At 34.1% G+C, this 12417-nt stretch overlaps 1 protein-coding gene across 1 annotated transcript; it reads right to left on the reverse strand.

Moving 5' to 3' along the window:
• Positions 1–343: 343 nt before the first annotated feature.
• Positions 344–2380, reverse strand: LOC133681702 (probable pectinesterase/pectinesterase inhibitor 20). The gene is made up of 2 exons (XM_062104810.1): positions 1336–2380; positions 344–1211 (listed from the first exon to the last, which is right to left on the reverse strand). The coding sequence occupies exons 1-2, from the start codon at positions 2324–2326 to the stop codon at positions 520–522; spliced, it is 1683 nt and encodes a 560-aa protein (XP_061960794.1). The 5' UTR covers positions 2327–2380; the 3' UTR covers positions 344–519.
• Positions 2381–12417: the final 10037 nt, after the last annotated feature.

The raw sequence follows: 12417 nt of genomic DNA on the forward strand, positions 1-12417 counted from the left end.
TGTTTTCAATGATGTTCATGAGGCATGAAACCGTTCTTGTGAAGTATTTTTCCTTGAAACTATTTTTTGTATAAATTTTATTATTAAATTATTTTGATTTCTCAATTAAATATTTTTCTAGGATACTTTATAGAAAACATTAAATTTCCTATAAAATGATATTTTTGTAAAAAAAAAAATATAATTGGATAGAAATATATATGGACTGGAAGCCTTAAAATAGATGGAAGTTATCGATTGAGAAAATTAATTTTTTTATACTTTTAGATTTGTTGATATGCTAATATTTAAAATAAATTTGCCAGCTCTCTTAATCTTTCAATGCACATCAATTAGGACAATATTTTAACTAAAAAGAATTTGCTACATTATTTTTAATGAATCCATAAAACAATTACATTGACAGCTGCCAATACCATTCTTTCGCTTTCCAGGATATTGCCTTGCCTTATTACAGACTGAATAAACAGTTGCGAAAAAAAAAATGAAAGAACAAGCACCAATTTATGTAGAAGTTTCTCATATCAGGCCACTAGAGAAGGGAACGGCTGTTTGAGGTAGCCAATCATTCCCCAGCAAGAAGCTAGACACGGTGAAATTAACAGCATCAGTAGCGTTAATAACGTGGAAACCAGGCCATGTTACCCTGTTTGTAGTGTCAGAACCCGGTCCGGTGTTGTTGTATTCTGCATAATATGATGTGTTTAGTGCGAAATCTCCACTCCATATTTGCCAACCAGCAGGATTTATCAGTCCATCCATGAAACTTTGCATATAAACAGTTCTTGAATACTGCTTCCATGGCCTCCCAAGATATGTTTGTACCGTTGCATTGCTTGAAGCCAAATCGTCAGCAGCTTTAATATTACAATTATGTATAGATGTGCCAGTGTTTTGGTTCGGATCTGTTCTACCTTGGGCAGTGATGGCATTGAATTGACCACTCATAGGCAGCCGTGGATACAAGTTACAGTTTTGTAAGACAACAGCAGCATTGCCAAATATAAAATCAACAGTACCATAGATATCACACTCCCTGTAGAATTGTCTCAGAGAATGGGTGTATAAGGTATCCTGGTACCCTTCAAAACTGCAACCATAAAATGCGGACAAATCAGCTCCACTTCGAACAGCTACAGCCTGATGCTTGACTGCCCCAGCTGTGTTACGGAATGTGATGTTCACTGCAACAAAGTTGGGTGCCACCACAACTGCAACAAGGATCACGAATTTGATTAATTAGCTAGATTAAGCCCATTTAATTATTTGGTCATGAAATATTATAAAATTAGCTAGGATGTAGTCTAATACCACGTTGAAGGTTCAAGTTCTTACCAAATGTCGCAGAATTGAAAGTAGTCCACCCATCAACAACACTACGATTCCCAGTAATCACCGTTTGATTTATACCATCTCCAACCATCATCAAATATTTCTTGTTCTTTGCAATAGACACATACTCTTCATAAATGCCTGCAGTGACATAAATCATGAAGTAGCCATTACTGCCGTCGGTATTATTTGGAGCTGCAGCGACAGCTTCATTGATGGTTGTGAAATTTCCTTGTCCGTCCTGACTCACCGTCACTATATCACTGACCTCTATATCGTTATTCACTGTCTGGAGAAGTTTTCTTGTGCTCACTGACTCGTAAATTGCACGGGTCCTGGCAGACATTTTCATTGGCAATCGTCCATGTCTGAATGCAAACTGCTTGCTTTTAGGCTGCCATGTGCTCCCCCTCTTCTTTTTAGGAACCCAACCTTTGGTGAAAAAAGCTAGAGAAACACTATAAAGTTTTGTGTCATTAGAAAAAGGGACTGAGAGACCGTTACTTACACTCGAAGCAGAAGATGTGGCCTGCAGGCCATCTAAACAGGTTTGCTGGTTCGTTAAAACGGCACTTAGCAAAGTTTGCACATTATCAGCTTGCAAAGAAGGCAAGGTTTTACTAGTAGCATTGACAGTTTGAAAGGAGCTCAACAAAAACTCTATGTTTAGATTAGCTAGAAACTGACAATCCTCAAGAGCCCGAATTGCAGCGACGGACAAAGTGGAGCGGCGTGAGAGATATCCATTAACTAGGTTCAAAAATTTACGGGATTGTGATAGGGACTTTCCGACGCAAAGTCGGGCAGAGTCATAGACATTGGTAGATTGGACAGGGAGAACAGATTTGCAAAAGGAAGGGTCTGGGGTGTCCTTGCAAAGGGTTCCAGGGCTGACAGGATCACTACTTGGTACATCTGCTAAAGATGGAGAGGCAAGGAAGGGAAGAAAAACAACAGCCAACGCTACCAGAGAGATGAGCTTAGAAGGCATCATTTTTTGGACGAAGGAGAGTTACAGCTAGCTAGCTAAGTTTGAAGAATTTGTGTAAATAGGAAAGCTTTATTTATAGAGGATTGCAAATTAAGTGGCTTATGATTCAAATATTATAACATAATGATCAGTAATATTTATGAAATCAACTTGCACGACTTTCTGAAAAAACGCGTTGGTCTCCTGTCACGTCTCAGGCATGTAAACATAAAATCCAAGTTGTTATCTATGCAGGTTAGTATACGAGTATATATATATTCTGATTGAACGTAGTCTATTCATAATTCTCCTTGCAATTCGGTGCTTGTCATTCTTCAACGGTTGTCAACTAGTCGGCTACCTGCCGCTGGTAAGTCTATCTCACTTTCTTCGTTTAATCAATTGGATATAATTTTTCTTAGTTGGTGGGAGACATTAAACTCTAATTATAATCTTGTTTAAAGTAAGTAACAAGTTACCAGTAGAATGGGCGCCCAAGACATACTGGCAAGAACTCAAAAGTCTAAGCAATATCATTCTAGGGAGGGTAGCAACTACAAAAAGAAGAAGAAAAAAAAAGAGGTGGTAAAATGTCAAAGAATTGATCTCTCATGAAGTCAAAATCATTGGTTTGGTTCGTTTCATGGTTGTGATAATAAAGCTGCCTGCCTTGCATATGGTAAGCGACTAGATGCAGCAGCAGTTTGATTTGAGAAAAAATGAAGTCCCATAAAGTCTATAATAATCTGGAGTAATAAAAGTGTAATAGAAGTCACATCTACACGAAACAGATGGGGGCATTAGCCAAATATGAGACTAGCTAGTAACAAGCTGTTTATTTTTGTGGTAGATTATATATTTATAAAATTTTAAAACTTTTTATATTATTTTGATTTTATGTTGTTAAAAATAAATTTTAAAAAATAAAAAATATTATTTTTTTATATTTTTAAGTCAAAAATACATTGAAAAACATCTATTATTTCAACACCAAACACAACCACAATAAAAGTTAAAAATAAAATAAAAGGTGAGCGATGACTTTCGAGTTAAATAGAAACAACTTTAAATATGAGAAAACATATCGTTTCTTTTCGTCAAAATTCACACAAATTAACCTAATACACATATCCAATTTATTCTACCTTGTCCGGTCAACGGTGGAGCCAGACAGGGTTGGTTAAGAGCATAGATTTAAGACTAGATTTGCCAGATTCATCACGGCCATTGGACGTAACCAATATGACCAAACCTGACAATTCCTTTGAACCCCACATCCGTAAATAAATACAAGGATGATGAGGATTGGTTAGTTGTTTGACGAATTGAGAGTATAGAGATGTCTGTTTATTTTTTTTGTTTTTAAAGTATTTTAAAAAAATTTAATTTTTTTAATTAAAATTAATTAATTTTTAGATTTTTAGATTACGGATATTAAAAATAAATTTTTAAAAATAAAAAATATTATTTTATATATTTTTATATAAAAATATTTGAAAAAATAATTAGTTAACAAAAACAGTAAAGGATCGGAACTTGTCTTTAACTGTTTCATTACATCAGCATGTATGTCAGCCGTGGGTGAATATCAAAAAGAATTCTCATCTTAGGACAAACTAAGAACTTCTAAAGGAATCAGACAACATCTTAATTTTTTTAGCTTTAATCAGTAGGTGTCTTGGAAAAAAACCTCAAATAATCTTTTTTTTATGGAAGATGATTACCCTGGTTCCATGAGCGTTGATCGGAAATGTCTCTGGTATTTGAAGAATATCCATTACTTGATATTTTATTGACTTAAATTGATAATCACTTTAAAATAGGTATGTTTCGTGTGATTTAAAAAAATAAAAACAATATATACTTGGAACTCTTCATGGTATATATAAGTCATTAATTGTGTTGATTGAGCCGTGTGATAGAGGTTGATGAGCCTTAATTCAAGCTCTTAATTATACTAATATTATTATTAAAGACATATATATCACTTCCCTAATATTATTAATTTTTTATAATTAAACTATATATGAGAAAGATCCATGATCCAATAGTCTAGGCTTTTGGATTGGAAATAGTGTTCATCCTTGTGCATAAAGCCCTCGTACGCGCAGACTCAAAGTAAACGCAAAGACTCATGCGCATGCATCTCCTCAAACACAAACAATCCTCTCACAGATTGATTTCAGAGCTGAATATTATGGTTAGGCTCCTGTTTCCCATGACTGATCAGCAAATAATTAGCTAAGCTCTAAACCTTGGATGAATACGATAATAAGCATGAAAAAAAATCCACTTCAAATAGCTATTTCTGAACCGCTTGCTGTGTATAAGATAAACTCATGATCACTTCATAAACAAGTTAGTTTTTTTAAATTAGAGGAAGAGGTCATAAATATATATAAAATTCTGTACACAAACATGGATTAGATCCATGCAATCTCATTTAATGCAGCGACACAAATTGGGTATATCCTAATGCTAATCTGGATTATTTTTCCTTTAAAAAAAAAGTATTTGACTGACGGGAAAACCGTGCAAACGCGTGAAGGTTTCTTCATTTAACTACTCTCGTGCGCGCAAGTGTGTGTGTGTGTGTGTGTGTATCTCCGCGATGACTAAACCTTACTCGACAAATTCCCGCAGAAATCTAGAGTGTTATAAATAACAAGTTGGTTTGATGTAAAACCTTGGGAATTGAATCACCAACATGTGCTCCAAAAGAAATGAAGCTTCGCTAAACAATTTGTCAACTCTCCAACGTCTCCACTTGTCGTTAAACTACATGGCTGGTGGGGAACATTTATCCATGATAATGCTTCCAGCGATCGAGCAAGAACATTTCCATATCAGGATCGATGATCAAAGAAGAGAAAGATTTAACGATAATGGGATTTTTATTAAATGAATTTCAAGAATGGCTAGGAGTATATATCTTCGTTATTCTATATTGAAACTAGAAATAGAATAACAGGGCTTCACAGTTACTTGGATCGATCATGCTATGACATACTTTTATAAAAAAAACAGTTAAATCCAAACACTTGAATGATTGGTTGAGAACACGATAATATGGTGTGATATTATTGACTTAGAAAAATAGCTGTTGAAATGTAATGGAGATATGCTGCCTAATCAAATTAGGAATGTCAAAGATCGAGTTGTAGCTGACTCTTCGACGTTTGAATTCAAATATACTGTTTGGCCATTACATTTACTTGGTTGATATGGATGCATGGAGTTTTGAAATATATAGAGCCCGACAGGCTGGCGGTGTTCCACTACATGGTTCCAAGTCATTTCCCCGTTAGTTTAAGCTTATAAAACCACCGACTTCGATGACTTGTGGAAAACATAATTTTTCTTTTTCCAGATATAAAAGTCGTAAGATGAAACAAGGCACAAGAGCCCCAGAGCCGCCCGATGCTGGAGTGAGTTTGGAAAACACGACTATATGTAGCAGTTAGGTCCTTTTCATGATTCTAATACCTGTGGCCAAAAATCCCCAAGAATTATCTTGAGGTTGAGCAGAATCAAAACAGTAATTCAGGAATTTGAGATTATTTTCATGGAGATTACGTATATCCGATGCCATCTTTTCTGAAAAAAAAAGGAATAAAAAGAAAACCATAAAGCTAGCTAATTGCTCCATCAGGGTACCTGTTTAAACGATTAAACCACATTGTAATTACATTAAACGCGCTTAAAGATTCAATGAAAACTTATCTAATGATTGTAATACGTACAATGCTTATTTACTAGTACGTGCTAATTACTTATAATTTTTATAGTTTGTTTGGAAATATAATTGCTGATTGTTTTTTAAAATATTTTTCATTCAGAAATATATAAAAATAATGTTTTTTTTTATTTTTTAAAAATTATTTTTGATATCAGCGCATCAAAATGATCTAAAAACACCAAAAACATATTAATTTGAAATAAAAAAATAAAAAAAATTTTAATTTTTTTCAAAAACGCTTTTAAAACACAAAAATAAATAGGGACTAAAGTGCAACTTGAGATTTTCTACTCCTAGTAAACCGTTCATCAGGCGATCTAGCATATAAATCTACCTAATTTTATCATAAAAACTATATTTTGCATATAAATTATAATTTCTATTAAATTTATAAATATTATTGTTTAATAAAAGTACTAAAGGAGATGGAAATTTAATGATGATGTCTCAAAAAATCAAAGTAATTTAAGAACAAGATTTATATGTTAAATAATCAGTTAATCTTTTGATTTTAGTAATCTGATTCATTCTCTCTAGTCAAAGTGGTTGGTGCCTAGTAAGTTAAGGCAACCGGTACCTGTAAAAAGTTTTTTTTTTTGTTGATTTAGGACTCTCCAATGCTTAAGTAGGTATTTTTTATATATATAAAAAAGACAATGATATTTTAGAAATAGACTCTAAAAATAAATATGCAACAAAGAATGAAGATTGTGAACTAGGAGTTTGAAGGATTCATAATGTATCTATAGCTCATGAGTTATATATATATAGAGAGAGAGAGAGAAGAAACTAAAGTGTAATTTTTTCCTAATAGTTTTATCAAGGAAAAGTATCCCTAACATATATTAATGAGATAGAAATATGGTAAGTAGTCATTGAAAAATTTTTATACATTATTTTTTACATAACATTAATGTTGATGAAAATATAGTGGGTCTTTAGAGAACTTTTATGTACTATTCTTTACACAATGTTAATGTCAATGAAAATATAGTAGGCTCTTAAAGAATTTTTATATACCTAAAGATATAGGAAGGGTATGATCTAAAATGTAGCATGGCCTATGAAAGTTGAGCTCTTTCTCTAAGTTGAGCCCATGAGCATTAGACTAATCTCCTAGACCGGAACTTATAATATTGAGTTATTCCCTAAGGTTGGGCCATGAGAGTTGGTATCACGAAGATTGAGCTCTTTTCAAGACTAGATCCATTGAAGTTGAGCTTAAACTTGAAGTTTTTGGGTTTTTAAGGAGTTTTTAAAGCTTGTTAAAGCTTTTATTAGTCATTAGAAAACTATCATATACTAATTCTAATCAATATCACATTTATTTACATTTTTTTTTCTTATTCCAAACTCGAAAAATAGAGAAATATATTATTAATAGGAATAAATTTAATTTTCCCTCCTAAAGTTTCATATCCTAGCTTCGCCACTGGATGCACTTGCCTTTTGAAAGGCTTTGCCAAGTTTAAGCTTCCTGAGGCTCGTGTATGTGTGAATGCAAGTATTCATTATATATACGGTTAAGGCCCCTTGACCTCTTTTGGCAAAGAGCAACACAACAATAATCGCTCGGAAGCAATGAATACATAGCTCCGTTCAAATATTCTGTGGTGGTTTCGATTAGCTTATGTGGTCCATGCAGGCATCAATCTCGGCTCCCTTCCCACCCAGCACCTCATAAGAGGAATTTAAAACTCCTTGAACAACTTTAGCCTTAATGTTCATGTATCACGCGTTGCTTCTGTACGTAAATTGAAAATGGTTGGATTGTTAGAATTATAAGTAACAAATAGCCAAATATTTAGCTCAATTCGAGCCAAGGGAAAGGGATATCTGTGTTTTGCCCGAGCGTTACGAAAATGTGGAGATTTGTCAAGCTACAAGAGATGCAAATCAGGCTGCAGATTGGCTAGCTAGACTCTCCATTTGCCCAATTAACCCCCCAGAGCGCTTAATCGTATTGTTGTCTGGGATTACCCAGTTCAATGACGATGGGTGAAGCATTCAAAATACTGCTACGAAGAGCTACTATTGATGCCAAATACCCTTCGTTTCCCAGGTCCTGGAAGGTTTCAGTTCGTTTCATTTTGCCCTTTGCTCTCTTTGAATACCGCTTTGCAGCAGGGTTTCCTCGATGAAAATAATTGATCATAGAATAAAAGAAAGACAATTAGTTTCGGCTCTTAGCTTTTACTCCCTGTCAGATCAAAATCAGGGCTCCTCTTTTCTTTTGCTCCAGCACTTCCAGGCCCAAACGCAATAAACTCCCTTTTCAAGCTGTCCATGTTAAGCCCAGAAACAGAGAGGACCCTTTATTCCACCCCCTTAAAACACTCTCCTCTAACCCTTTTCCCTTCCAATCTGAGATTAACGTTCTTTCTTTCAACATTTGACACCTCGTATCCTTCCAGAGGAAGAACTAAACCTTCGCTCATTGTCTTACCTATTTCAATCCTTGTCTTAATTCTGCTCTCCTCAAAAACACCTGCTGCATTTCCCCCAATATGGTCGTCATCCAAATATCGAAAGCTCTTGGAGGCTTCTGTCAATACTGTTAGATATTAAATTAATATGATTTATTAAGAGTTTTTTCTTTTAAAAACATATATATATATATATATATATATATAGACAATTTCAAATGTATTAAAAAGAGAGAAAGACTCTTGGCCTTATAAAAAGCTCTTTCATTATTTTTCTCTTGTCAAAAACATGTAAATTATTGCTTCCTCGTCTTGCTCTCTTATCTATTTTTTAGAGAACTTTGTTTACAAACTCTCTAATTCTAATTCGTAATTCGTTGTTTTACTTTTGTCAGTGTTCTCCAATGGAAATAATTGAATAGATTTGATTTGTTTTAATTTTTTTTATGTGGTTATCAATTTTTTAAAAAAACAAGTCTAGTATCAAGTTGGTGCTTAACTTCATAAAAAATATTAAATTTTTTTATTTATAAGAGATTGAAAACGAGAGATGAAAATTGAAAAAAATAATAATAATTCTTTTGGTTTTTTTTAAGTGTGGTTTATTGGTTAGAAATTAACATTACTTTGATATTATTTTTTCTTAACGAAACATTTAAGATTTAAAATTTTACGGAAGGTCTTAGATTCTGCGATTTAAGGTCAATCATTAATTAAACTTTTTTTTTAAAAAAAAATTAATTGTTTGTAAAACTACTGTGTTCAGATTTGAATCCCATAACGGAATGTTGGTGACAGCTCATTTTACATGTTTTTTTTTATATATATATATACATAAAAGAAAAAAACACGTATCATGGAAGCCGTGGCGCATCCACCTGTCTAAATCATTTGCTCCTTCACAGGTATAGAAAATTGAAAGGTATGATAAATAATTGATTGTACTGGAATTTCATTTCAGCTATCGTCGAACATATGATCACCGTAGTCAATAAGATTCCAATCATCCACGGAGATGCGAGGAAGTAAGTCCATTGTGTCGAAAATATTGTCATATTTTTAGATATATTAATATTTTAAAATTAAAAACCAAGGCCATTATGATCCACCTGTTGCAGGACTGGACCACCATGTTCCCAGTTCTAACCCTACTTTCAAGTTCTCAGCCAATAAGAAATATGGTGTCAGCTTTTTGAAAGCCCAATCTTCTCTTTTTTACAGAGAAACACTGCATGCTTTTGCATGTGAGAAGATGGCAGAGAAGCACATGATGGCATGATAAAGTTAATCCAAATGTCGAGCCACACTAGTCAAATCTGGGCCATCGCTTTGTCAGTAGAAGTTCCCATCCCTGACGTGCAGATTTTCATTTCCTTCAATCTCCTCTATCCAAACAAGCAACGATTTTAATGTTCTTGAATAATCTGTATTAAAAATAAATTTTAATCCATTTCCAAATAAAAATTACTTAAAAAATAATAATGTATCTATTTCAATAATTCAGAGGACCACGTGTCTCCCTGGCCATCTTTTTCTCCGTTGTTTTTCATTAATTCTCTTGAAGCTTTGTATGCATATCCTTCACAAATCTCTTCCTTTTCATCCAACATGTCTTGGGCCCTTTACATGTTCACTCGACATCAAGAAAGGGGTGTGGAGCACACAGCCTCAACAATGGTGCTGGACCGCATATGCAGCACACATCATCCAATCATTGAAAAGAATCGCTGGAAAAGAAGATGTCATCACAATTAAGCTTAGCACTCCTGGTAATTGTAGTTGTACTAATTTAACTTACTCCCATGTTTTCTTGTCTACTTTTGTGCTCCTTAGGGTGATTAAATGAAGGAGACACGACTGAACTAACTTAATGTAAATGTCCGTTCTTGGGAGCATAAACTAACAATTCTCAACAACACTTTAATTATTGGATTATCAAAAACGGTCGATCAAAACAAATTGTATTAAGAACAAAATTAATGGAAGTAGTTTTCTTGTTGTTGCAGATGAACTGTTTGAATTTGGATTTTTTTAACAGAAGGAAAAGTAGTAATTTCAGTTATCAGTTAGGTTATAATTTATTAAAAGCAATATAGATAATTCGCAAACAATCTTAGGATATCATATATATTCAGTTCTAATGAACACATGAAAATAAGATTTGCAAAATGAAATGCAGTAAACAAAGAGTTCCCTTTTTTTTTTTACACCAGACAATATATACCAATCCATGGTACCAAATTCAAGGAATTTAAAACATAAAAAAAAATAGTGATAAAAAAAATTCAGAATAGACAACTGAGATGGTACTGAAACTCCATTCTATATTGATGGATCGCTTCTTTCTTCTTTCTTTTTTTTGCATTATAGAAAATAAATTTTAAATCCAAATCCTAAGGTCCAAGGGCAATGTGATAATTTATTGATAGGTGGGTGGAGCTTGTGTCTATACCTAATATTTCCAAGCTTAATAAAATATCAGGGCCAAATAACATGGATCTAACTCGTTTCCAAGACAAATGCCTTTTACTGGGCTGCGAGCCGGACCCATGTGGACATAAGTCTAACGAGCTGCTAGATCCGGCATCCTTGAGCTTGGATGCGTGCTGAGCTTAATGAGGTGCGGGTCTAGAAAGCTTCCAGGGTCAACATCATTGAACTTGGCACTATGCTAAACCCAAGTGTTAGACTTAATGTTCTTAGGCTTAGCTGCGAGCTGAGCCTAATTGGACATATGTCTAGCAAGTTGCTAGACCCGTTTATCCCGAGGCTTGGTCGTACCAAACCCTATTTGGCATGAGTCTAATGACCTTTCCGACCCATCAAACTAGTGCTTAGCTATGTGCCAAGCCCAATTGGAAATGAGACTAGTGTGTTGCCAGACCCTACGTCTCTGGGCTTGACTACATACGAAGCCCAGGTAGGCAATGGTTTGGTTCGCTGTCATGCCCTTTGACCGTGGGCTCGGTATTGTGCCAATCACAAAGAGCTAAAAGTATGGGGATACTTGTTTTTCTACACTCATATGTGCATAAAAAATCTTCTAATGACCTACCATGTTTTCATCTCATTAATGTTATGGAAGATATATTTGTTCCTTATTAATTCTATTAGGAGAAAATGACTCTTCAACCCTTTCACTTCAACAAAATAATGAAGTTCAGGAGCTATAAATACCCCCTGAACCACTTATATAAAAAGTTTATAATTTTTATTTTATATATACTAATACTTTTCAATTTTAGAGCATTTATCATACTAAAATAAGAACAAACATTCTTGTTTTGGAATTTATTATTCATTCTCTTATTTATTATGATTCAAAAAGTTATTGACTTTATTATCTAAGAATCCCTATACAGCTATATCCTACTAAAAAGACTATTTTGCAGGTTTTAGATTTTCTACCATCGCTTATCATGAACATATGATTATCTATTGTAAAAAAAGAACTCCATTTCTAAATATACTGGAATTTGAATCCTCATCACCTGAATAAGCATTATTACATCATTATGCTTGTAAACAGATATATGCACAACAAATCAGGATGGGTTGTCCCATATCGCTTAAAAGCAACTGCAGTGGCTGCTTTAAGTACATTATAATTGCCTTCTTGTGGCTCGACATCTAAGCAAACACTAGTTATCTCTAAATACTTTTCTTATGTCAAACAATGCAGATTGTTGAAATGGAGTAGTAATTATTTTTCACCTCTAGCATCGAATAAATCTCCAATTACGAGATGAAAGCATGGCTGCTCAAGATAAGTCCATTTCACGAATTTGACTCATAGCCCAGTAGGTAGGCATCGTGTTCAAGGCATAGCCCGCGCGATCCCCTATTGCATCCCTCTCAAAGGACCAAAGAAGTAACTCTGAACTAGTTCCCGGGCATATAGCCATGTACTCCTGCCCTACCAAAATCGTTAACTAAGCCATAACGTGATT

This window comes from Populus nigra, chromosome 2 (assembly GCF_951802175.1).
Source record: "Populus nigra chromosome 2, ddPopNigr1.1, whole genome shotgun sequence".
Lineage (NCBI taxonomy): Eukaryota > Viridiplantae > Streptophyta > Magnoliopsida > Malpighiales > Salicaceae > Populus > Populus nigra.

Excerpts from the sequence above, each read along its gene's own strand:
- LOC133681702 (XM_062104810.1), bottom strand. The coding sequence starts at position 2,326 with ATGATGCCTTCTAAGCTCATCTCTCTGGTAGCGTTGGCTGTTGTTTTT. Across the intron at positions 1,212-1,335 it reads TTTCAATTCTGCGACATTTG|TTGTGGTGGCACCCAACTTT; the intron begins GTAAGAACTTGA and ends TCCTTGTTGCAG.